Source organism: Perna viridis, chromosome 4 (assembly GCF_037379345.1).
Source record: "Perna viridis isolate PV_CMFRI_1.1 ecotype Kerala chromosome 4, ASM3737934v1, whole genome shotgun sequence".
Lineage (NCBI taxonomy): Eukaryota > Metazoa > Mollusca > Bivalvia > Mytilida > Mytilidae > Perna > Perna viridis.
In genome coordinates, this window is record NC_142448.1 from 33,414,626 (window position 1) to 33,442,313 (window position 27,688).

The 27,688-nt window shown below is 31.9% G+C and overlaps 2 protein-coding genes across 8 annotated transcripts in view; one reads left to right on the forward strand and one right to left on the reverse strand.

The window, feature by feature from the left end:
• LOC148619820 (RUN and FYVE domain-containing protein 2-like) overlaps window positions 1-11,567 on the reverse strand; it is a 50,928-nt gene extending 39,361 nt beyond the window's left edge. For 5 of the 7 annotated variants that reach the window (XM_088580138.1, XM_088580134.1, XM_088580139.1 and 2 more), the window contains exons 1-4: window positions 11,369-11,567; window positions 1,610-1,780; window positions 803-920; window positions 367-471 (exon numbers count right to left, since the gene is read on the reverse strand). In XM_088580138.1, coding sequence (XP_088436264.1) covers window positions 367-471; window positions 803-920; window positions 1,610-1,780; window positions 11,369-11,549 — 575 coding nt within the window. In that variant the 5' untranslated portion in view covers window positions 11,550-11,567. Of the gene's footprint in view, window positions 1-366; window positions 472-802; window positions 921-1,609; window positions 1,781-4,648; window positions 4,816-11,368 lie in introns of those variants that run through there. The other 2 variants (XM_088580136.1, XM_088580135.1) reach the window with 2 other exon arrangements.
• Window positions 11,568-14,900: 3,333 nt separating this feature from the next.
• LOC148619822 (bifunctional methylenetetrahydrofolate dehydrogenase/cyclohydrolase, mitochondrial-like) lies at window positions 14,901-27,634 on the forward strand. The gene is made up of 7 exons (XM_088580146.1): window positions 14,901-15,040; window positions 18,486-18,673; window positions 20,485-20,760; window positions 22,223-22,330; window positions 23,291-23,509; window positions 23,944-24,092; window positions 24,785-27,634. The coding sequence occupies exons 1-6, from the start codon at window positions 14,940-14,942 to the stop codon at window positions 24,060-24,062; spliced, it is 1,011 nt and encodes a 336-aa protein (XP_088436272.1). The 5' UTR covers window positions 14,901-14,939; the 3' UTR covers window positions 24,063-24,092; window positions 24,785-27,634.
• The last annotated feature ends 54 nt before the right edge of the window (window positions 27,635-27,688 follow it).

Genomic DNA, 27,688 nt, shown 5'->3' on the forward strand with positions numbered 1-27,688 from the left:
ATTCATCCTGTAACAACAAAGCAGCCTCCAAAAAAACTTACAGCAAAATAACCTCATGAACTGCAACCTTTCACCTTCACTGAAAAACCAAAAATCATTTTCCCTTCAGCATAAATCAACACAGTAATCTCCTCTTAAAAAAATAACTACATTAAACATAAGTCACCCACTTCAAAACCAAGAACTCTGTCAAACTAACACTTTTCTAAAATAATCATTAATAGTTTGTAAACATGAACTTTAACCTTTCATACTTTCTTAAAGTCTAAGAATCAAATATGACATTTAACCATACTACCTAACAGCAAAAAATATGAAAGTATCACAAAATTTCCTAATTGACTACATGTATCTACTAAAACTCACTTTAGTACTTCATCTTTCTTTTCAATGAGAACTTTAAAATAATCAGCTAAAGTTTTCTGCATCAGGGCAAGTCTTAGCCAGGCTCTAGCTCTACCTAATGGGGTTCTAAAAAATATGTAGTGTCATTTAATTGCAATTTGTAATCATTGATCTAGTCAAGTCACCATTTTACTTCTTTACATTTCTTTAACAACCTGATAAAAATATTTGAAAAATTAAATTACTGACACAATATAATAACTGATCATCTTAAAATATAATTCCCTACAGTTTCCAGTTCCAAATTATAATAGAAATTGACAGCTTTTCCATTTGCCAGCAAATGTAATCTGGACAATTTGATGTATTTTCTCTTTATAGGTATCATTTTAAAAATGTGGAAATGGCAATCCACTTGACCTACCAGGTGCCAGTAACTAAAAGACACATGACTTACTTGATGTGATTCATTTCCCGAACACTTGTGGTGATTTCCCCTGCTTCTGGTATCAGTTTCTCAACAGACTCTAGCACAGACCAGAAGTCCCTCTTGTCTCGTAGTATTCCTTTCTTAGCTTTAAAAATAAAAGTTTTTTGAAATATATTTTTTTTTAAATTTTCATATTCAAGGTAAAAGATAAAGCCAGTGATAACCATACCTATTTAAAAGAACAAGATGCCTGGTAATAATACAGAAAATGTCAATTAATTTCCTAAAAAATCACCATGATCAAACCATATACATCATTTTCAAACAAGGAAAACAGTACTTAATATGGTAAATTCATCTATTTTTACTATATCTTGGTGAAGTTTTACTTTAAATCCAAAATCACTGTCTTAAACCCAGCTACATTCCCGTAAAGCCAATGTTACTGCTGCTTAGGAAATACTCTACCCTGTAGTTCAAGTAAGAATAATAATTCTAATGTCTTTATAACTACTGAAGTCATATAAAGGGGTGGGGGGTTATTTATCGTAAGGGGAGGTTTAGATATTGCAGAAGGGGGTTAAGAGAGAGGTTAAAATGGACCCCCCTGCTAGAGTATTTTAACCCCTGCAGAGGGGTCAAAATATTTCAGGAGGTTAAAACATCATATATTTGTACATGGAGAGGGGATACATAAGGGAGGCCAAAATTTCCCTATGATATTTTAGCTCCTGGGTCAATATTTCAAGGAGGTCAAAATATGGTATAACACCGGTACTATAATTCCAATTTATTTATGCTGGCAATCATATCCACAGTATAACAAGAACTAACGTTTTAGCCCATGTCGTAGGACGTGTTCTAATACAACAAAGAACTGCTGTAGAGGTACATGATTATCGTCCAACATACGGCCATGTGACATTGAAGAATCAATCAGCTCTTTGATGATCAACTTGGATATATTAAGGAGATTTGCTCTCTCTATAGCCTTTGGATCTCTTCCTAAAATATAAAAAATTAATTTTTAATGATCTGATTTCAGTGGGGTTTTTTTTTGCAAAACCTTCTTCAGTTCATGTAAAGAGTTAGCATGAATATATTTCTACATTATTAATCAACCAATAAAGAAACAGTGTTCTGCAAAATCCTTGTTAATACATATATAAAAAAATGCCCAACAAGGTTTTAATTCGACGCAGATGTAACTTATAGGAGGATGAAGTTGAATATATTGATGTTTTTAAATAATAACAAAGCTTTTAGTTTTAAATCCATTTGAATTTACCTTGTGTCATAATTTAACAAAATTTTAAGTAGTGGTCTTTATAAAAATCAGACAGGAGGTGATTCATGCATGTCAAAAACCCACCACATTTACTTTTATAGGCTGACTTTATAGCTGATCTGATCAGAAAGAAAGAACATTGTTTGGCTAGATCCTTCAATCTCAGTTTCCGAGGCTGACTTTATAGCTGATCTGATCAGAAAGAAAGAATATTGTTTGGCTAGATCCTTCAATCTCAGTTTCTGCTATATAGATGACGTGTTATCTTTAAACAATCCTAATTTCGGGAATTTGATACATCGCATCTACCCAAAAGAACTTGAGATAAAAGATACTACAGACACTGTGAAGTCAGCCTCATATCTTGACCTACACTTAGAAATCGATGGTAAAGGAAAACTATTGACCAAACTTTACTACAAACGTGATGACTTTTCATTCAGAATTGTCAACTTTCCTTTCATCTGTGGCAACATCCCTTCGGCTCCTTCGTATGGAGTGTTCATATCACAACTCATACGTTATGCCAGAGCATGCCGGGACTACGCAGACTTTTTGTATCGCGCTAGAACTCTGACAAATAGGCTTCTGGAACAGGGTGATGTTGCTACAAGATTGAAGTCATCACTACAGAAGTTTTATGGTCGTCATCATGAACTCGTGGATCGTTATGGTGTAGCCATCAGCACCATGAAACCTGATTTATTCAATGGGTCATAGTTTTCCTTTCCTCGTTTGTCTACCCCGGACTTGACTTTTTATGAGCAACTCGGCGGGTGTTTCTAGAAAAGCAGAGGACACTTACCCTACTGGTGCACCTGGTCCATGCTCCCAGTTTTTAGTGGAGTCCGAGTTGCTCATTTACTTTTGTTACTTTGTATTTATGATTTTAGTTACTTTATGTTCTTTGTTTTCCATGTCTGGTCTTTGTCCCTGGATTACATTCTTTTGATTACCGCTATAACCTTGGTTCCCTTGATTACTTTTTCCTAATCTGAATCAGTTACAGACCATATCAGTCTTGGTTTTTCATTTGAATATTGCACTTTTGAGATAAAATGTATATAGATTGTACATGAAATAAGCACTCTGCAAGAGTTATGGTTCTTGATTTGGTTTGATTTGGTTGATTTTGGTAGGATATAAAAGTATGATTTTCTCAAAAGTACAGATCTGAATATGAAAAGGACAACTGTTAAGTAAAAATATAGCATATGTAGATTGATTAAGCATTGTTTGTTCGGTGAATTTTTCTTCACCATGAATCATTTTATTATGGAAAGTGCCTGAATTTTATATGGACTGGTACTTATGATGTGAGCCTTGAACATTGATTTTGTTAAAGATACAAAATTGGTAAAGACTTACTCAATGTATATATCACAAGTAAACTTCCTGTCAGACTGATATTGGGTTCGCAGTGCATCTTAGGTCATAGGTCAAATTTGTATTGATAACCATTATGAGGACTTTGTTCTATATTGCATGAATTTTCAGAGTGTATTAACAATTCATAAAAGTATTTCTTTCAGTAGTCTACCTACTGTAGGCTATTTATCTGTCATTTTGATCTTTAGAAAATAGGTACCGTTGAATATAAATGTCAACCATCAGCAAATGCATACAAATACTTTGGTTTTTTTTAGTAACCTTTAGGAGGTTTTATCAAGCTGAAAGCATTTTTGTAAAGTTTCCTTTATATCTACTGACTAGAAATTGAAAAATATTATTGCAGGAAACTAAGAACACGCACAGCAGCCACAATGTGACAAAATATCTCTAATTAATCTTTAGAAGATATTTCATCTATAATAATTAATGATTAAATGACTTCCTATTCAGCTAAGTATAAGGTGTGGATGTTGTGATTGGGGTTAATACATTTTTGTACATTGCTTGATGCTGTAATAAATTATCATGGTAGAAATGTCCAATTTTGTACATGGAGTAAACCATCTTTGTGGGGATATGAGGACCAAAAATAATTCTGGGGTAAAAATTTTGTTTCAAAGAACCTACTGGAAATTCAAATTTGAAAATATAAGTATAATAAAGAAAAAATGAAAATTCATGGACTTTTTATTCTCATTCTTGAAATACAGGTTAAATGCTTAAAAAAGTCTTATTGTGCACACCCCCTAATCTTCACACAACCCCACTCCCTTCCAACCACCATCATCTCCATCCTATCAAACAGAACAGCACTTAAATGTCATGACAACAAAATAATGCAATTATAAAAAATAAAAAAACAAAAATAATGTTGGCCAAAAAACGTAACACAATTCTAAGTTCAATGTTAACACAATTGATGTTGAAAACAACAGCAGCTGCATAATCAGGGTAATCAACATGTCATATGATTAATCACATAAATCAACAACAGATGGCTATTAACATTCCAACATCTGTGGAAGGAATTTCAATCATTATCATGATTATATTGAATCATGTTTTAAATCACCCTAATTCAATGTTTACATTCCAACACAGACATAAACATTGCATAACTAATCAGCATGCTAGACATATTTATCAACCTCCCCCTTTTTTTCTCGTCACAGCATTCCAACCTAATCCCTTACCATCATCAGTATCAGGGGACAGAATGGACCCCTCCTCAACCTCCAATTGCATGTCACTTAGCTCCTTCAGGCATAGCCAGTCCCCATCAACACTAACTCGAAAGTTACACAGATAAATTGTCTCCTCGGCCATGTTAAAAGTTCTCTTGGTAGAAAATCAATAGAGACAGCCAGTGCTTAGTTTAGTATCAGTGGCGTTTTTCCAATATTCTCTCAAACAACTATAAGTTTCAAAGATGCAATAAATAATAGACTGATTTCAGAAATATTTAATCAATGGAAAAGAATTAATTTGTGAACTTGAAACATATTAATACATGATAATTCTAGCATACTTAGTTTAATTTTCATTAATGAACTAGCATATCAAATTATATTAAATATTGATTTTTCTTAATAATGAAACTCATTGAATCAAAGCAGATTAAATCGGCCATTCTGGTGATAACAATTACTTACATGCAAAATGTACATAGAAAACAGAACAAGCTACAACACTGCACAGAAATTTGTTTTTACAAGAGAGTATAAATTGCTCATCTGGTCAAAAGAAGTCTTTTAAGACTTTTAAAGCTGGACTTTAGACCTGATACTGGACTACTGTCACAAGAATCAATAGAGAGCATCTTAGTTATCCACTAGTTTTCATATTATAAAATAAATCTCTGATAGTCATTTTATTTACTCTTCCAGGGCAATAACTCCCAACATCAATCAGGTCTCACTAACCATTTCCGAGTCAAATGGCCACCCCCTATGTAGTACCAAAAAACACACTGAATCTAGACCTATGCATTGTAAGTGCATTATTCGTGTGTATTCTGATTAAAAGTAGTCAAAATAAAGCTGAGAATGTGTATTTAAAATCATATATGTAATTTACAACAAAAGTGTATGAATAATGTTTACATGTGTAATTTGCCTCCATGCTGTCAGTTAGCAGAAAAGGTAAAAATGTTGATTTTCAGTATTTTTTATTCAAGTAAATTCGGTGAAGAATTTCTACCAACATCGTACCGTTAGAGTAATGATTTTGAAAGCCTTATTTTCCAAGCTTTGCAATGGTATGCAACTTTAAGGTGTCATTTGTCCTGGGAATTCACAGTGAAACATTGAAAAATCACTCGTTTAGCATGTAAATTAATGGAAACGTTAGAAGTGGATAGTGAGACCTCAACAAATATCTATAAATTTTCGGCATAGGTCCATCTCCCCATGCTGATCAATTCTACCCCCCCCCCTAAAAAATTTGTTAAACCTATTGGTTTAACAAGTTATTTCCCCATACATTTGTATAATAATTTTTTGTAATGTTGGCCATGTTTTTCAACAGATCAAAAATTTCCACAGAAAGATTGTTAAGGATATCCTAACAAACATTCATGTCATGCTTGATTACATTCCATCCTACTAGTAGTTTCAAAAAGAAAATTTTCAAAGTTGAAAACGTAAAATTCAGGAAAGAAGTCCATTTCCGGATCCATAACTCATTCACCTGTCAATGGATCTTTCTGAAAATTTCAGCATATGTCCAGCTTATCATGCTGAACAATTTTGCACCTAACCAGATTTTAGCTATACCCGACTGTTTCTTTTTAAAAGTTATTTGCATAATTATGCAGTTTGACCCCTATGGTTTATGTTTTTCCAAAGATCAGAAATCCCCACATAGAGATTGTTAAAGATGTTCTACATAACATTCACTTGAAGTTTTGTTTCAATCCATGCCATGGTTTCAGAAAAAAAAGACTTTCAAAGTTAGAAATATAAAATTCAGGAAAAAAATCCATTTCTGGACCCATATTTAACTCATTCAAAGGATCTTTCTGCTGAAAATTTCGGCATAGGTCAAACTCATCATGCTGAACAATTTTAATCCCTGCCAGACTTCAGCTTAACTCAACTGTTTTTGAGTTATGTGCAAAATTATGCGATATGACCACTATGGTCTATTTCTAGTAACAGTGGCCATGTTTTTTGCCAGAACAAAAACCGTTACTCAAAGATTGTTAAAAATACCCTACAGAAAATTCATGCAAAGTTTTGTTACAATCTGTCCAGAAGTTTCAGAAAAAAAGATGTTTGAGAGTTAAAGGATAACAACAAAAAAAACATTGTGATGGCAATAGCACACATGGCCTTTTTGCCAGGTGAGTTAATGATGTCAATAAAGTTAATTTTCATATGCCAGTGCTAAGTACACATGTACATACAGTTTGTGGACAAAAGAAAAATCTATTCTACTGTAACAGCAGACTCAAGTAAAGGGCATTTGAAAATAGGTTTCTTACATTAGGTAATTCCAGTATACCATCTTTGAGTGAGAGTATAATTACTGAAACTATTTTCGATAACATGATACAAATGTGGAATTACATGTTGTACATCAAGGTCTTCACTGCCTCAAGGTCCTCTGCACTAAGACAAGATATTTCATATTCTTATTTTCCTAAATTTTAAGAAAGTAGACCTAAGAAGTGATGGAAGAGTAATCAAGAGAACCATGGTTATAGCGGTAATGAAACAAATGTAATCCAGGGACAAAGACCAGACATGGAAAACAGACACTCACAACAAAGAACATAAAGTAACTAAAATCATACATACAAAGCAACAAAAGCAAATGAGCACCTCGAACTACACTAAAAACTGGGAGCATGGACCAGGTGCACCGGTAGGGTTAGCATCCTCTGCTTTTCTAGAAACACCCACTGAGTTGCTCATAAAAAGTCAAGTCTGAGGTAGACGAAAGAGAAAAGGAAAACTATGATATGTTGAACAAATCAGTTTTCATGGTGTAGAGGGATACATGCAGATAAGTGTGGTCCATAGCATACCCTAAAAATTTCAACTTTTTTAGTCACACATTTTTTTATCCCATGACAACAGATCTCTGGGTCAGAGAGTTAATCACACTACTTTTATAGGGCAAACAAAAAATAATACATGTAGTCTTGTTTCCTGCAATGAGCAAGAAAAAAATAGGGAAGGTACAAAATATTGGTAAGGACATTATTTTCTTTTTCAAAAGCATTTTACATTGAGCTAACGGGGAAAATCTAGATTTAACGGTGCTTTAGCTAAAATGGCTATAAAATGTTATGGGTAGGTACGATATTATTTTATGGGCCTAACAGAAGCAATTCTTGATCAAGTACTCATAAAAACCTTAGGATATTTCTGATTGAAAACTAATGTGTTAAATACCAAGGTTTTGCATGTTTTGAGAGCATAATATCACTTACATGTATATGTTAAATGATGACAAAAAAATCTGGTGGCAATATTTGAATCACAATATTTATTAGTATCACGTTACATTGTTTTAAATGTAAGTATTTGAAAGAATCGGGCAAAATGTGAAAAATCAGAAATATTTGTGTCAAAAACCCACTTATCTGACAATATAATTTCATTCAATGATGCTTTCTCTATTCCGAAAGACCATTATTTGATTTCTGCATTACTAGATTTGCTCACAATTTTTGCAATAGAATGTAAGAAAAATAAGATTTTTGACAGAGTTATCTCCCCATGAAATGTTCATTTTCAGTGCATTTCAATGAAATCATAACTCAATTAAAGTTTGTTTGCGTGTGCAAAAACATATGTCCCCCCTCCCGCTCAGAAAAGAGATTTCTTGATTCTGTTCGGAATTTCAAATCTCAGAACCAGAGATTTTAAAAAGGATATTTTTAGTTAGTTGCACTTTAATATTCTGATAAAAATGTTGAATGTTCCTTTTCCTGTACCATGCCTGTGCCATTATATAAGTCAGTTTCTGTACATTGTTTAGTGTTTTGTTTTCAGTTTGTTGTTGGTGTCTTTGCAGACAATAACTTTGTTTAAATTCTTTTTTAGTCAGCTCTGGAACCAAATAGCACATATTGTTCAACTAGAGATGAAGCCATAATCTTTAATCAACTGTTTCATTCACAAAAACTGTATTTTCTGCATGAAAACATTATGACAAATTTTGACAATAAAATTAAACTCTCTCAATATCTTTGTCAATACAGACTGTATCTTGCTTTCCTCTTTTGTCTACCAAGGACTTGACTTTATATGAGCAACATGGTGTTTCTAGAAAAGCAAGAAGCGCTTACCCTAACGGTGCACCTAGTTCATGTTCCCAGTTTTTAGGGGAGTCCGAGTTGCTCATTGACTTTTGTTACTGAATATGTATTATTTCATTTACTTTATGTTCTTTGTTATTGTCCCTGGATTACATTCTTTTGACTTCAGCTATAATCTTGGTTCCCATTATTAATCTTTAATCCACCTTATCCTCAATATATTGAGAATATCATAACAGAGGCTACCTTGGAAAACTAACAACCCACACATGTGAATTGATAACATATCAGGAAACATACAAATATTGAAACATATGAACATACACCCTCCTTGTTTTATTAGGGCTTGGGACCACATACTGGTACACTGTTCGTATATAGATCAGTGCAATGGAGTCAAACTAATACTAATTGGAGATCTAAATGTATCTTGTCAAGTGGGTATAACATCTTTTAGGCATTTTTAGATATATTCTAAACTTGTATTTTATGTTAATATTTTTTGTGAAATATTCGATATCACCACCTCTAATAAAGATATTTTACAGGTAAACTGGTGCAATTGGTAGACATTTTTTTTGCACAATTTAATTATGGGGTAGAAATAATTTTGGCACAATTATACTACAATTTTTTTATTTGATTGGTGCAAACGGATGATTCCCCATGTGGCCATATACTATACATGTTGTAGGCCCCTAAAAACAGTTAATTTGTTAAATGACCTTAAAGAAGCCTAATATACCTGGTTTGTGTTACGAATGACGATAATGAACACAGGGATATGGTATCAGTAGTATTTTAAGTAGCAGGGAAAAAAAGAAAAAGTTGCAGGCAGACTGATGAAAACTTGCAAGAGTTCACTTATTTTTGAAAATGGAATAGCCATCAAAAGATGAGCAAGTAATTAATATCTACTGACACCACTCGAATCCCAAATATCAATTGTTTGACATTCAAAATTTTATGTCACATCACACATTAAATAATTGGTTAATCAAATGAACCCAAATGAACCAGAAGACATTTGGAAATAGCAAGTTGATATGCTGAGATGGCCACATCCTTCTTTTTCAAATGTAAATATAGAAATTTCTATATACTGATCAGAATGTACATTTTTAAAGCGAGCACCACGAAGTAGTGTTAGCTATACAGCTATTACATGTACTATCTAAATTTCCCTTAAGGTTCCCTAAAATACATGTACTAACGAAAAAAAAGTAATGTCCCGGAAGTAACCAAAAGTGACAGTCCTTACCGAGAAAATTCATTGCTTCCTTAAACCAAACAAATAAAAATACATAGGTTTAGATTATGTTTTCTGATAGTTTTCGAGTCTTTCTCTATTTTTATTACTTATAAAAAGAAGTGATTATGATGTTTTTAGAAAAAGTTTGGGAAACACATGAATGTACGTATATCTCATCTGTTCCACTGTCGCTGTTGTCAAGAACCTAACCCGCCTTGGAAACAAATATAACTCGATTACATTATCAAAATCGAACAATAGCTTTTCTTAGATAGGAAAGGCAATCATTTTCTTGTTTGGAATTTGCAGCTGTCGTCTGAATTTTGTTTACGTCACATGATATGTGTAAAATATTCCCACCATCCGTGGAGAACTGTTATATTTCCGGTATCTGTACAGATTTACCTGACTGGTCAAAACTGAAATGGATGTTGCTAGAGATGCCCTTAAAGGTTAGAAAATGTAAAGTATTGGGAAGTGCTATAAAGTTATCAACCATTTTGAGAGTGAGGGGAAAGGAGGGATGGAATTTTGGAAAAAATAAATTTTCAATTTATTCATTTATTGAAAAAAAAACTCCACCGTTAATTAACAAGACTGATTTTCAAATAGAAATATTGATTATGCTTGCTGCTTAAATATAAATAAAAATATTGTACTTGCGAAGTAAATATTTTCATCCAGGTTGACCACCCTTCTTGTAATGTCCTTTATTATTTTTATGAGTCTTGCACAGACGGTACATGTATGGTAAAGCTCACAGTGCTCACTGATTTAGGCAATGCCTACCCATATAAGATCATGTTAATTTCAAGATAGAAGTAATTCTCTCCAATCTGGTCACCAAAATTACATTCCTCCATGAAAATTGTTGTATGAAATTTAATTTAAAAGCAAAACATCAACAATCTGTTAGACAATTTTTTCTTTAATTTTGGTCATGAACTGGTTTCACAGGAGGGGACAAAAAATGGTTGGCAAGAATTACTTGCTGGTGAGAAATACTACTTCACCAGTAGAATATATCATTTATTTTTACATATTTTTTTAAGTTTAATTATTTAGATTTATGTAAAAAAAAATATGGCTGCAACAGATTTTAAATGAAATTCCAAGGTTCTGATGACTTTTACTAAAGCACCAACTGGCTACAACTCCTAGAATTTGAAGTGCCCAAAGATTTGGAAAAAAAATAAAATATTTTATTTTTTCTTATGATTTACATTTTAAAGGGCAGTTTCATCTCCTGAGTGGATCAACAGGAGATAACCTCTGAACAAAGGAGATTCCAATGTATGCATAACAATTAACCTCTGCAGAAATATTATCTACATTCATCATACAAGTGCATGTATGTCGTGTGGTCTATGGCCTTTTGTATTAAAGTCTTACTTTGCCTTAATTTTTTCTTCAATACTGGCTGTTTTGGAGCAGATAAAACCGACGTGACAGCTTTGATAGAGGCCAAAATTGGCTGTGGCCAGTCAGAATCTGTTGATCCAGGTCTGGGTCGCTTCTCTGCAGCCGCTAACTCATCTTGCAAAGAAGTTTGTTTTGGTTCAGCTTCCGCCATGTTTTGGTAGGAGGAGCTCCAGTCATCGGAGGTAAAGTGTTGATTTCGATTTATGCTGTATCTATCTTGCATTCATGAATTTCTATGTTTATGCACGGGCTATAAAATATTTGTAAAATAAAGTACCTGATTAATCATGGCAAAAACTGGTCCCTTTCATAAATCGTGACAAGTATATGATTTACACATGTCAGTTTTTTCAGCATTTTTCCCGGAGTACAATTAATTTTAAGCAATTTTGAAATTTTTTATAGAAATCTATGGGTCTAAGGTGTAACATATTCTGTGTATTAGTTATGAAGAGTAATTTAAAAACGGAAACTTCCTTGTCGATGTAGTTTTTTTTAAATTTCTATCAAAACGATATTCATGAATTGGGAGACAAAAAATACTCCATACACTGGAGCAGCTGGAACTAGTGCATACATGTTGGAAACGATTATAGCTGCATGACAATGAGAAAATTAAAGTCAATGAATATGTTGATGAGTTAGATTTCTTTGAAATGTACCCTATACACGTACCAAATTCGAAGATTATTAATATAAAGTAGATCTGGAGACTTTATATACGCTTTCTAGGTAGATCACATTTATTACACGGAGCATTCTTTTCTGTCATCTTGCAAAATACAGACATGTATATTTACTATAAAGTAATAGTGTTTGAAATTATGTAAAAATAACATATTTAAATTATATTAAATGATTTTTTACATGAAAAATTAGAATGGTAAAATTAAAAACATTATTTTTAAAGGGCCTCTTTCAAGGGGAGATAATTGGCGGGAAAATGCATAGAAATTTTTTTTTTGTCATATTGCAAGAAAAAGAGTCCGGTGACCTCCAATATTCGATTAGAATAGTGAAAGAATGCCAGTTCAGTGTTTATATAAAGTTATAAGAAATTTTATTGACCAGTTTTTAGAAGTTTTCGAAATATCGAAAATTCCCTACAGAATCCATATATAAGATGTAGTAAAATAGTGGCTTTGATAAGGCTCAATTATCTCAATATTAATTCGGTGATCTATGTTTTTTTTTTTATATATTAAAATGCTAAAGTATGTCCATTCAGGGTCATCTTTGAAATAAAAAAAGAAAATTTATCTACTAGAAATATTAGGTATGATCAGTGATAATAATTTATACCATCATAGCCGAGGCTGTAACTTCGGTTTATTTTTGCTGTAGTACGTAAGTTTTGGATGAAGTCTGTCTTATTAGAGGGTGTCCTAACGTAAACTCCCTATATATCACTGTACGTGATGGGCTATAGAGTATAGCCCATGGGCATGCTTTTCCTGCTTAGATGCATAAATTTTAGTGTATTCGTCATCAACGCGATATATTAACTACTTTAATATTATGTAACACAAAAGACCATTTAAGTACTCATTTAATAAAAGTAATCAAGGGGACCAAGGTTATGGCAGTGACACCCATAAATTTCTTATTAGCAAAAAGCAAAACAAATAAAAATAAATTAAAATAAAACAAAAGAAACAATTGCGTCATTGTGATGGGGAGGAAATTGGTGTTACCACTCGTAAGAAATTTCCAGTGTCATATATACAAGCCTATTTTATTGATTTTGTTTCTACGATCATAGTATATCATTAATATTCATTAATATAATAAATAAATTATATTACAGGTCGATGTCTCTCTAGAGCAAATATCCTTTTTTATATCTATCATGTTGATGCGGTCTCATCAGAAAATAGTTTTCATTACAAACTACAAAGCTACGAGTAACAATGACTGGGTACATACTCCAACAATGCTCGAGTTTGTCTGGCATGCAAGCTATTTTCTGACTTGATGCCGTCCAAAACTGTGATGTGGAGGAACGGAATTCCAACCGCTTACGTTGTAGGAGTAGCTGGGTACCTAATGTGATAAACATAGACTTAAAAACATTTACACGAGGAAATGTCAAACTAATTATAACACATAACATAATGCAGTTGCGGATATAGGATTTTAGGTTAGAGGTGTTGTAAGAATTCCGAGCAGAGCGCGGCATGAACATTTTGAGAAGTAAAATTTGTGAAAAATCAGGATTCCATGCAAAGAACTTGGCCATAATTTTCCCCCAATTTCAGGGGAGGGCGTACGCCCGACACTCCTGTTCATGGATTTGCACTTGGAATGTATTTTTTTACTGTTTGTTGTATTTGACTTTATCAAGAGATCTAAAAGATTTTCAATTACTTAATTACTTAAAACCACACGTGGTTAGCATGGTCACGAGAGACATTCCAGTTTTTAGTTGAGTCCGAGTTGCTCATTTACTTTTATTACTTTGTACGTATTATTATGGTTATTTTATGTTCTTTGTTGTGTGGGTCTGTTTTCCATATCTGGGCTTTGTCCCTGGATTACATTCTTTTGATTTCGTCAGAATCTTGGTTCCCTTTATTACTCTTTCAGCAATTATTGAGAAATTTATTATTTTTTCTTTTTCTTGTACATTTAACGTATATTGAATTTTTCTGCACGTTCTTGTCATGTTCTGATATGTATAACTGGTTTGGCGGAAAGGACTTCCGTTGGATTTTTCTCATGACCAATCCATTTCGTTACATTACAAATAATTTTGCAATATGGTTTAACTATTTGTAGTATAATCAGAGATGTAGATGTATAACCCATTTATACACCAATAGTATAATGATTTTCAAATCCCTGCATGGGTAAATATACGAAAGTTTTTATATATAAAATTTAATATTTATGTGCCACGTCTAATTACGACATAATTTATCCAGGGAGGGGGTGGGGGGTTGAAGAAACATTACATGCCAAGACAAACCGCTCCAAAATCCAACTTTAGACCCTGCTGAGATAATAGATAATGACCACATCTGTTCTATCACGTTACCAAAGATAATAAGTGCCTGTAGGGGGCAGACCAGAAATTTTTTGGGGTAGTTCTTGGCATGAGTTAGCGAATTCACCCTTGAAAGTTTGCAATACAGTTCATTTGAATATTTTTTAATTAAAAGATAAATTGTTCATACCATAACAAATACAATTGTAATTTTCATTCAAAATACATATTCCATATGAACACGCAAGATATCGGTTGACCGAAAAATTACTGTGTAATTGCAAGTTGAATATAGATAAATCCTCCTTGGAAATTGGTTAAACACATGAAAACACATCTACATTAAAAACATGAAATAGTTCATTTATCTCTCAGGATTTATTGAATATTGACGATTATATGGTTATTGACGATTTGTCTTTACATGATAGTAATTGGCTTCTTTTTGTTTCCGGAAATTTCACGTTTTTATCCCGGCTAAGACTTTCTTTTTATACAATCTGTCATGTTCATTGACCCACATCGTGACCTTTTGAAGTCTGCTACGGTAACAACATGTCTGGAAAAGCTTTGACGTTTTCTGTAAAATTCTTGCAATCTGTTACAAAAAGTCACCGAGCTGTGTTGCACAAAAGACATTTCCAGACATGTAACAGGTAAAAAAGATATGACTTGATAGAAAAACTGTTTGTAACTCGAAAAATATTGCAAACTTTCCACTCATACTTTCCGAATTGCATATTCATGAAGTAATCACAGTAAGTGGAAAAAGTTTCCTAAGATAGTTTTTTCGAAAATTCAGGGGTTGGAAATACTAGGGGCCATGGACCATTGTCCTTTCTGGCTGAAAAATGGCCCCTTCCCATTAAAGAAATTTTACATTAGTTATTTTTCATAAATGCCTAAATGGCCCCTTCAAATTTTGAAAAAAAACCTGAAAATGGTCCCTTCTCAAAATTTCCTTTCCAGTCCCTGGGAAATGCTGTTGGTTACAGTTATTGAACATGATGACTAGAGAACTATTTGTAACAATTTTTTTTTAAAGAAATAAATGATGTTCTGTAATTTTTTTTTCTCAGCTTAGTCCATTGTACTTAAAAGTAACAATGTTAAAAATCCATATATAGATTATTGCCTATTTAAGTGAGCACTGTGAGCTTCACCAGGGTAGTTCGTTAACCGAAAAGTGTTAACCAAAAACCTGGTGCATATATCCGAAAACCTCAATAAAATACATTTTTGGGTGTTTTAATTGTTCGTTAAGCTAACTAAATATACTTGAAGTAAGTGTTTCATGAAAAAAATAATTTTTTAATGTATATTCCAAAACTTTGCTTGGGCCAGTACTTTGAAATTAGTCATTTGTCTTTCCAATGCCATATTAATTATTACAGACTTTCGTTGGGTAGTTATTAAGTGTTGAAATATGCATGAAAACAACTTTGGTCATGAAAAAACTTATTTAATATACATTTTAATGATGTAGGAAGTATTTATACTACTAAAAATGTATTTTATTTAGATCGGTCGGCATCAATGGAAGTTCAAAATCGTTTAACAAAACTTGTCATTAAAATAAAGATATATGTAGGTTGTATTTGAAATGTACTTTAAATCAGAAATGTCTCAGAGTTAACTTGAAGCATTTTTAGTGGTCAAAAACGACTCGTCCTTGTTTAGACAACATATTGTGACTTATAATTATTACTGACAATGTTCTCAGTCCTGATCAAGGGCTTCTACTTTACAATTCTTATGTACACATTTTATAGATGTCTTGGGCATGGATCTGGAAACGGTAAAAAATGCCGGTCATTGACCAACAAATTTTGCAAATGACCGACGACAGTTTTCCAATATCGGACATAAAAAAATTTTCAACCCTTATAAATTACAGTCTGCGAGGTTTTATTAGTGTATAAACATTCTGTTTACCAGTCTCCTGATTGTTTATTGGAAATTAATTGACAGGTGTGTGTCAATTTTAGCTGATGTGCAGCCACCTGTGACTGTGATTTACCTGTAACAGATTAGTTGATTGCATAATTGAATTAACGGTACACATGCAGCCCCATTGCCTATACAAATTAATTGATGTAACTCAGAGAATCTTCATACATTTTATTAATTAAGAAAAAAGATTGACAAGTCCACCATTTTCCTGCTAATCTTTCTGAGGTAACGAAAGCACATGGAATTGGAACTACGAATCTGTTGTACATGTAGTTTGTAATTATTAATTCTTCAATTGAATCATTTTAACACAGAAGTCAACATACCATTTAAATCAATATACAAAATATGTTCGTGTTTTTCTTTCTAAATAATCAACATTTTTTTTCATCACTTGGAAGTTTTCGGCTCTTTGCCTATGTGATGAGAAAGTCCGAGAGATACGATGTTTTGTTTACATGGTAGAATTTCCACATATCGAAACAGAACTTGTTCAGGTTACATACCACCAATTGCATCATCAGTTTGGAACTTATGCAAAAAAAATCCTATGCCAAGGTACAAGGTAGTCCCTTTAGCATGCCATTATAAAAGAAGTTGACAATATTTTTTGAATGAATGAACTTTTTTCAAAAAGGGAATTTTATTGAAATAATTTTGAGCCCAAAGTATGCTGCCTCAAAATTAAATAAACTAATTTGGTAGAACTATAAATATAGATGGTCTTAATAAAGAATTTTTAGGATTCCCCAGGTTATTTTTAGGGTAGATGAGTTTCGAGTGTCAGTGCTGCACTGCAAGGTAGTAAACCCCTTGTGAAATTTTGTGTGACATAGCAGTACATGTGTATGTTTCAGGTGATATATGGTTTTGGTTAGGTTGAACTTAAGCTAAACTACTGAGGATCCCCTGAAAATGAGCAAATTAACATAGAGAGTAATGGGAATCTGAATTAGTGGTTTGTAGCCTTCACTCGCTTTGATATTTTGTAAAAGACAGAGTATGTGTTGAAATAACACACTTTCCAATATTTATCTTAAAATAACTACATACAAACAATTTTTTAAAGTTTATTTTCGATCTGAGCATGTAAAAGACTGACAAAAACGTCAGCTGAAGTTTGATAAAATGTCCAGCATGGGCTGTCATAATTTCCGGACCCTTGGTCTTGGGATGTGCTATTAATTTTTTTTTATTTCTGAAAAAATTGTTCAATTATTAAAACTTTTAGAAACTAAAGCATCATTGGACTGTTTTTACAAGTCTATCACTCGAATCAAATTACAACAATCAATACTTTCAAAGTATTTTATTTATAATCATTAATAGTAATTATCAATTTAAAAGTGCGAAAATTAAAAATATCAAAAGACTGCATTATTACTTGATGAAAATACGAAGTGATATTTCTACATGAAATCTCCCACTCATTGGACGTAGCTGTAAATATAAAAATTACACATCAGCAAATGATAAATATGTACAAAATATAAAAAAATAGATGATGCCGAATTTTTGATGACATGACTTAATTTTTATCTTCACTGGAGTGTTCTGAATTACCTGAGAAACAGAAACAGAATATACAATGTATTTTACAATGAATTCCCTGTTATGCCTGATTGAATTTTATGACTATTACAATATACAAACGATCGTTGTTGGCTAGGTGGAATCTGGGTGTTTAAACACTCAATATGTTGATGTAACACAGTTTCACTCAGGTCGGACTTGTATGTTTGAGTGTTAGAGAACCATTCCACTCTGAGTGTAGTGTAGTTTTCCTTAGATAAAGGAAATATTTTATATTTAAACAAGTGTTGGACACAGCCACTCAACCAATTGTCAGATGTGACCAAATGTTTAATGAGGCTACCGAAAACTGTGAAAAGTGGGTTAGTTATTAGCCCTCAACTATATTGTTTGGCATACATGTGGAAATTGTTTTGAAATAAATCACAAGTAAGCTGAATTGCCAAAGTTTTTTTTATTAAGTTTCACAACACATGGATAAGGTTAGCGGATTGATAATTGATGGATATTCAATTTGCAATATGAACTTTTTAAAGACAAAGTAATGAGAAATTTTGTTCTGAGCTTAATTAAGTAAAATTAATATCAATTTTTAACATGATGTTTCTTTTATAGACTTCTGTCTGCAAAAATCATAGATGGTGTTGCTTTAGCCAAAGAAATAAAAGATGAAGTCAAGGCTGAAATAGATGAAATAGTTGCTGGAGGTGGGCGTCGACCAAAGCTTGTTGTTATACGAGTAGGGGAAGACCCTGCCAGTAAAACTTACGTGAGAAACAAAATTAAGGCTTGTGAATATACAGGTAAAGTTAACAGTTGTATACCATGCAAACATTAAGAACTGCTACACAAAAATATCTTGCTTAGATCTAACTTCGAATTATCTGTTTTTGATTTTTTTCTGAGTTAGATCTAAAATTATGATGTTCAATTGTTTTGCCTTTTCCTTTATTGGTGAATTATTTATTTATACTGAAGAAAGTTCCCTTTCAGTTTTTTGGAAATTTGTAATTTAACGATTTAGAGTTATGGGACTTAATTCATAATAAGTGGGTAATTTCGCAGTTGTCAAACTGGAAGTCAATAGTGGTTGCACCTATTTTCATGAAACTGGAATTGTTTAGTTTGGTTGATGTGAGCTCCCTTTTGATTATTATAATATCTATATTTTTTAATTTTTCAGTTTTGAAACTTTATTTGTTAAAAAAGGGGGGATTTCCTGTTTTTGCTATATGTTTTTTTTTAAATTACATTTTTGAGTTTTGGGACTTTTTTATTTCAAATATGGGTGGATTTCCCATTTTCATTTTTGGACTTCTATTTCAAAAAAACTTTCACGAAATGCCATAACATTATTGTGAATTGTTTATTTCTTTTGACCTAGGGTTTTGATTTTCATTTATCATACCCTACAGAAACAAATTCTCGGATTTATAAAAGGTATTTTGTCCGTCCGTCTGTTTGTGTGTTTGTGTTATATTTTAAAATTCTTACTGCTAATTTTTAAATTATTTGGCTGCTTCCATTCTGGTCAAATTATTATCTGTGTTTTACATTTTTAAATCACAATCAAAATTTAGAGCTATTTCAAGCTTGAATTTTGTGTTCATATTTGCCGTATCTGTTCAGGGTATGACTCCTGTGGGCATATGTAGCTGTGTTAAATTAAAAATCTTTTATAAGTCTGTCAATTTTGTCCGTCAATCTGTCGTCAAGACTTTGTAATATAACTCCAAAATGCTTTAAGCCATTTCAATGAAACTTTGGTCGCTTATTTATATTGATGAAAGTAAGCTTCTTTTAATTTTTTGGAGTTATAGGACTTTTTGCATGTTGAAAAAGGGGTGTTTATTTTTTTCCATTTTTGGGCTTTGACTGAAAAATGCTTTAAGCCAAGGTCACTAAACTTTGAGATATTATTTGTACCCATGGTCACAGACTTCCTTTTGTTTTCTAATTTCTATAAAATTTTAATATCATGTTTTTAATTTGTAGCATTTTTTTTTATATAAAAGAAGGGGGATGGTTTTTTGTTTTCATGTTCTTACTGAAAAAGGCTTTCAGCATATACCACCAAACTAAAGGATTTTCGTGCGTTAATAGAAATGATGAATGTTTGGTATATCAGCCAACTAGCATATCATGCCCTCATCTGCAAGTTAAACAAATGCAACTTTCCCTTTTTTGCAAGGCAGAGGATTGGAGGTGGTTCAGTTGTTTTACTCGAATTCCCCTCCTTCCTGTCTACCATCTCTCAATCTGCCCATTGAAAAATAATTTCAACCATTTTTTACTACAGTTCATTACATAGAGTAACCTGTCAATTATTTCCTTCACTTTCCCAATCTCCTTCATTATGTTGAATGGTTCTCAAATCACTAATGAGACATAATGGGTACAATTTAGGAAGTTGACAAAAAATATGGACTACTCACCCTCTGCGTGATTCTTAAGATGGACTGGTATTTAAATTTTAAGCTTCACAAAATAAATTTTAGCATGATATAACACCATGTATTTATAAGTACATTGTACATTCAATAAACACATTGTCAAAAATTGTATTTGTGAAATAAAATTTAGAAATTGTATATCTTTCTGATCCATATTCCAGGCATAGAAAGTGACAGCATTATTTTACCTGTGAATGTAAGTGAGGCAGAACTTTTAAGTATTATCGATAAACAAAATAAGGATGATAGTATTGATGGTATACTTGTTCAGCTTCCTGTTCCTGAACATATCACTGAAAGAAAAGTGTGTAATGCTGTAACTCCAAGTAAAGATGTTGATGGCTTCAATGTGATAAATGTTGGGAGATTTTGTTCAGATCAGATGACATTTATACCTGCGACCCCAGCTGGCGTGATGGAGGTCATTCGTAGAACAGGTACCTGTTTATTCTTTAACCTTTAAAAATACTTTGTATTTTTACATTAAAATTCTCGTAGATAAACCATTGAAAGCAATTGTTATTTCCTACTTGGATAATTTGGTGTTACTGGTAACCATACCAACCTAGAGTACTTAATGGCTATTATGTGAAAGAGATTAAAATCCATTGGTTAGAATTCTCTTTATTTTGCACTACTTAATTTAAAACAAAAGTCTACTCTATTGCTAAAATATTCAGTTATTTTAACCATCATTCTTGAGAGGGGCTGTCTGTTCTTCAGTCATGTTTTTCTTAAAGAAATCGGTCCTATTTTTTCAACTTCTTACTGTAATGATTATAAGGCAGAGTTATTTCAAATTTGGTACACATATCACAGCTCATACGTTATGCCAGAGCTTGCCGAATCTACGCAGATTTTTTGTATCACGCTAGAATTCTAACAAATGGGCTTCTGGAACAGGGTTATGTTGCTACAAGGTTGAAGTTATCACTACAGAAGTTTTATGGTCGTCATTATGAACTCATGGATCACTATGGTGTATCCATCTGCACCATGAAAACTGATTTGTTCAATATAGCATAGTTTTCCTTTCTTCTTTCTTCTACCATGGACATGACTTTTTATGAGCAACTCGGTGGGTGTTTCTAGAAGAGCAGAGGACGCTTAACCTACCGGTGCTCCTGGTCCATGCTCCCAGTTTTTAGTGGAGTCCAAGTTGTTCATTTGCTTTTGTTACTTTATATGTATGATTTTAGTTACTTTATGTTCTTTGTTGTGTATGTCTGTTTTCCATGTCTGGTCTTTGTCCCTGGATTACATTCTTTTGATTACCGCTATAACCTTGATACCCTTGATTACTCTTTGACATAATAAGTTGTTAATCGTCTCTGATCTGGTACTGTTTTGACATAATTAGTTGTTGGGTTAGCTACTTTAGTAGTTCAGTGGCAACATGATAGCTTGAGTGTAAGAGGTCATTGGTTATCATGGGAAACCTTCAAAATGGGTAGTCTGTCTAAGCATGTAAAACTAATACAAAGCATGGTTTGTTTTGTTTGATCAAAAGCTCTTGTTGTGAAATGTATGAAATATCTGTCATAGAACATAGAAATGCAATTCATTAATCAATTCTGGTTTGAGTTACACCTTAGCACAACTTCCTGTGGAGAAATTTCTAGCACAACATTTGCATGCAACCTCTGGTTTTTTTTTGTTTTTTTTTCAAGTAAATTCTTCTAAAATTCATATTTTAGAACACTTGTTTGTCTTTTGTTTTGTCACATGTTTGACTTCTCCAAAATGAATATTTTGATAATGTTTAAATTCTTGCTTATTATAATGCTTGTTTTGGAAATACCTCAGTGCTGTAATTGGATCTTCAATATATGTTTTGTAGAACTTTAATGCATAAATGCAAAAATTTATTCATCATCTACTTACTTATTTATTTTCCAGGAATTCCAACTTTTGGTAAAAATGCTGTAGTTTGTGGCAGGTCCAAAAATGTTGGCATGCCAGCTGCCATGTTGTTACATGCAGATGGGAAATATGAAACAAATGCAGGTAAGTTCCTTTCATATGATACAATGTAGGTATTAATTGAAAAAGGAACAGATGTGGTGAATGCAACAAATGTGTATAACATTTATACAAAATCGTAAATACATGTATTTTTAAGCACTGAAGTCTTACTGTAGATGACATAGTGTTGGAAATAAATGCCACATCCTTGTTTAAGTTAAGGAGGTAGACCTATAGTAAGGGACTCAACTCTTACAAATCATAAGAAAGTTTGTATTCAGCATTTACCATGTAAGCATCAAAGTAACTTGGAATGGTTTCATTCGCTTGAAAGACTTTGATGAAATTGAATATGATACAAACTTATCACTGATTTATGTCACTTACCCCAGGTCTATCCCCTTAAGTGATATAACTAGATCACTGGAGTAAATTGCCCTTAGAAAAAGTCAATTTATCAAAATTTTTCACGAGAACCAACATGAAGGGAAGACTACATAAAATTAGAAGCAAGTTGAAAATAACTTGGCATCTGAGTCAAAAAGATATTCATAGCACTGGATACAGGGCTTTAAAGAAGATTATGAAGGAAAGTCTTATTGCAAACACTGGCATAAAAGTAATATGAGACTATAGAACTAGTGTTAAATATGTTTTTTTCTGTAGTATTTTGGATTAGTAATTTCCAATGAAAACTAACAAATCGTAATTGATTGGCTTGGTAAATAAAATTAAAATAAAAATTTTTCTTTTACTCATAGTTTTAACAAAACCTGTCATTGAAGAGTTGTGAAGAAAATCAAGGTTTTGAGATTTTTTAAAAAGAAATCCACACCTGATACATGACATTGTTTAAAATCACACTCCAATAATAATTAAAATTCTATTTTGCAAATAATAAGTCTTGTGAATGCAATTTTTTTTTAAAAAAGTTATTCTATCTTTGAAATACCATTAGTAATACATAAATTATAAATACATGCACATTTTGTGTTGTTTTAGGTGATGCCACAGTAACAATATGTCACAGATACACCCCTCCAGATCAACTCCCCAAGTTTACAAAGACTGCTGATATTTTAGTAGTTGCCACTGGGATACCTAAGCTAATTACTGCTGACATGGTAAAGGAGGGGGCTGCTGTTATAGATATTGGCATTAACAGAATTGTAGATGAGAAAACAGGCAAGGCAAAACTTGTCGGAGATGTTGATTTTGAAGGTAAAGTGCTAATTAACTCATTGAAAATACTGATATGATGATTTTTTAAAATTTTTCATTTGCACCAATGTGTAAGAATTTAATACAAATTCACTGCAATATAAAAGCTCCTAAAAGCTTAAGTTATTTGTTAAACGTACTCATCAACCAGACTTTAAATAAAAATTGATTACGTTTACCTCACAAATAACTAATGTGTCTATTCTCTGCCCATTTTAAAAGAAGAAGACAATTGATATGTTAATTGTTGTGAAAAAATAAATTTTCTATGAATATAGACATTGATATTTATTAAAAGCAAGTTTGAATGTAGATATGTAGACTTGAATTAATATACAACACAGTTATGTTACATTATCATCAAAATAGCCTCAAGGATATATATATATATATATTTAGAATAGAAGCTATAAAGAGTTCCTAAATTTTTACAGAGGTAGCCAAGAAAGCCAGTTACATTACCCCAGTACCTGGTGGTATGGGACCAATGACTGTTGCCATGTTGATAAAGAACACAATGATGGCATACAAAAAGGAGATTGATTTTGATTGATGCTGACTCTTGTTTTAGGTGCTTTTATTGGTATGTTTAATATTTTTATTAACTTTATTATTATCAGTACAAAAAGTATATCAATCTTTTTTCTATGTTTGCTTTGATTTGGGAAAAATCAAAATTACTTTGTAGTTTTGCACTCAATATGTTGCTGAGTATTATGCTTGTCAGGTTTTCTTGTCTTTTCAGCAAATTTAAAAAGGATTAAGGAGAGACAGGCCCTTCAAAGAAAATATTTGTCTCTGAATTTCCTTCAAATTTGTGAGATTTGTCTATGTTATAACCATTTAACTGATTCATTTTTAAAATTAGATTACTAGCTTTGTTTAGTTGGATTTGCTTGTTATATAATGAATAAGAAGAAACGATATTTAAATTTTCAGGAAAAAAATTCTGTCCATAAAACTTCATATTTTTTGTTTGTATTTGGTAGAAAACACTAGTTTCTTTAAATGAAAATGGTTTTTGAATTAAGTTTTGAACAGTGATAACACAGAGTTATGAATACACAAACATTTTCCAATTGGCTTTAAGTCAAATTATCTCCCTTTATAAAACTGTGTTTATAGGATTACCTTAAAAATTCTATTGGTTTTTTCGTTAGCTTATCCTTGTTACATTTAGAACTATAACCCCAGGGATTTGCATTTCATGTTCTACTATTGTTTTCTTTCAGTCAGTTGAAGTCACATGATTATGAATGTGGTTTTTCTTTTCAGATTAATGGCAGCTATCCTGAAGTGATGAGTCATGTTTGTTAAAGATTCTTTGAGATTGGACTTTTTGTCAGCAAAAATTTGTTATGTCTTTTTAACTTGGGTTTTTGATTTTTGAACATCAGTTTTTTTTGTTTTGTCTTAGTTTTTACTGTCTGTTATATTTGCTATCAATATTGCTTAGGGAAAAGGAGTTTTTATGATTTATTTTCCTATGTTTTAACACATGTAAATTAATTAACAATGGAGTTCTGATACTTTTACTTATTGAATGATTTAAGGAATACAATCATGTCTTTATTGCTGAATAATTTAGCTGACAAGAAGAATATTTTGATTGATTTTTAATCATTTCAATGATAATGAAATAATGTCAAAAACTGTTAATTTTTCAGAAACAATTTTAGACATGTTTTGCTATACAGTACCATTTTATTATGTTAGAAATTGTTGTATTTGCTGATTATGAGTATGCCTGTGTCATTCCTGCCATCTGACCTAGTTTTGGTGAGTCACAACCACTAAAATATATTTTCATCCACCATCAGTTACTATCCCAGATGTATCACAGTTTTCACTGACTCATTTTGTCATCTCAGAAACATGAACAATTATGAAACAAAATTTGGCTGTATGTCAAACTAAAAGTGATCCAACATTCCATATGGCATCAAGTTATCAACACAACATGCTGTTCAAATTTGTTCAGAACTAAGTTAAAGAGTATCTCAATGAAAATAAACAAAGAATAGAAGATGTGGTATGATTGCCAGTGAGATTGGTGTGTATACTGTTTTGTTTTTGTATTGCACATATCTAATTACCTCAATGGCAGTTTTATGGAATTGTTTATATTTTCTGGTTAAGTTTTAGTTATGTATGTGCAGGAGCTTTTTTTTAGTCTTTTGTTGCATTAGTTGAGGTATTCAAAAAAAAAAATAGCAGGAATTCAGTTTTTCACACTCAGAGTTGAGATTACCCTGAGTTAGACAAAACCATCAATTTAAAGAAATTGTATCATTTATTCTTAAGTGCCTTTTGGGGATTAAGAACTTCAGGGATTCAAGTTCACTTTCCAGGGTGAAAGGTCTTGTATTTTTTATTTGCATCCTAAATGAATGGTCCACAGGAAGAAAATGAAAGTTTCTCAAAAAGGGTAAATGTAAAATATGATGGATTCGGGATCTAGATAAATACCAAAATAAAAACATTTTTACAATGAATTCTGTTCAATTTTTGTAAAAGTGTTGGTTAAACATAAACTTACCTTTTTTATTTATTTTATCTATTAAGTGTGTCATTTATTGTTGTGGATTGCCAGGAAAAGTACTTAAAATGTACCTTAAGTTTTCACTGAAAATTCTGTTTATAAAAATATAACTTGTATTCCCCTCTTGTGTTAAAATGACATAAGAATGTGTACATTTTGTGTCTCTTTTATCTATCTTATAGTCTGTTAAAATCGAACAACCCTCACCCTGTTCCCAAGTGACTTGTTCGATCAATGATATAGTAAAACTGCATTGATATTGGAAATGATTTAGGAATTTCTTTGTTTTCTTTATATCAAAATATATTTGAAAAAAAACCTCATCTTTGCAATTGAAGTGCCATTAAGATATAAAATGGTGCAAAGTAGTTTGCACCATTAAAGGAATAAGAGTATAGTCTTTTTAGAAGTATCAATAGCTACTTCAGACCGTAAATGCAAAATTTTTGCCATTTAAGACTGAAAAGTTTTTGATGAGTTCAGAAAAGTTTTCCTATTGTAGACTTCCCTTTTCTCACTTATGTTTATAAACCTCGATACCTCAGTACAGCATTAAAATAATGAAACCAAATAAAACATTTATGATGTACATTGTTCAGTGACATAATGTCCTCGATTTTAATATTTTGTTAGGTTTTGCATTGTATGTTATAAGATATACGATTTATTTTGTATTTAGAATAGTCATACTTATTTTAATGGTTAAAAAAGAGTAAATCGTTGAATTTTTCTTTTAAGTACATGTTTTGGTATATGGATTGTAAGATTTATCTATTTTATTTGTTGTGTATAACATATGTGTAATAATGATTTCTTAAAAACTAACTTGCAGAGTATTGAAGATTTGTTTGATGTTATTTATGAAAAAGTAATGTAAATTTTCAAAGTATTTCTAAAATCATCTTTAACTATTTAAGGACTTATTTTGTCAGATTTTCAGACTCCTCTGGTTTTATCTATTCCATAGCAATATTTGTTCAGTGACCCCCACTTTTCTTTTCATAATTTCATTTAATACATCTTAAAAATGTCATTTGAGAAATTTTAATGAAACCCTTGTTTTTGAAAGATAAAACCTAATAAGACTAAACCTATGAAAAATCAAGAGAAATTCTTTTCTCGCTAAAATTTCAAATTCTTATATCTCAAAAAAGAAGCATACAGAACCATCAATTTTTTCAACTTATGTTGTTCTAGCGTGAAAGATCTTAAAAGATTACACAACCCTTATGGTCTTTGTTGTCTGTGTCTGTTTTCCATGTCTGGTTTTTGTCCCTTGATTACATTCTTTTCATTTCTGCTAGAATCTTGGTTCTCTTGATTTATCCTTAACAATCCTTTTTATTCTTGAACAGAACAGTGAACATCATAAATCAGTTTCTCCTAATTCTAGTAAATGTACATATATACCTGTGTGCTGTTACAAATTAATTCAAGATTTTACCTATAGTAGACAGATCTGACTGTAAATAATGATACTCTATTTATCATGTGTTTTGGTATATTCACTAGTGCCAATATTGTGTGCATTAACTAAATAGTGCCAATGTAAACTATTTGGTTGTTCAAAATTAAAAAAGAAATATCTATTGTGTAATAAGAAACACACTTTATATTTTTGACATACTGTGAAAGTA

Excerpts from the sequence above, each read along its gene's own strand:
- LOC148619822 (XM_088580146.1), top strand. The coding sequence starts at position 14,940 with ATGTCTGGAAAAGCTTTGACGTTTTCTGTAAAATTCTTGCAATCTGTT. Across the intron at positions 20,761-22,222 it reads GGAGGTCATTCGTAGAACAG|GAATTCCAACTTTTGGTAAA; the intron begins GTACCTGTTTAT and ends TTTATTTTCCAG. Across the intron at positions 23,510-23,943 it reads CGGAGATGTTGATTTTGAAG|AGGTAGCCAAGAAAGCCAGT; the intron begins GTAAAGTGCTAA and ends AAATTTTTACAG.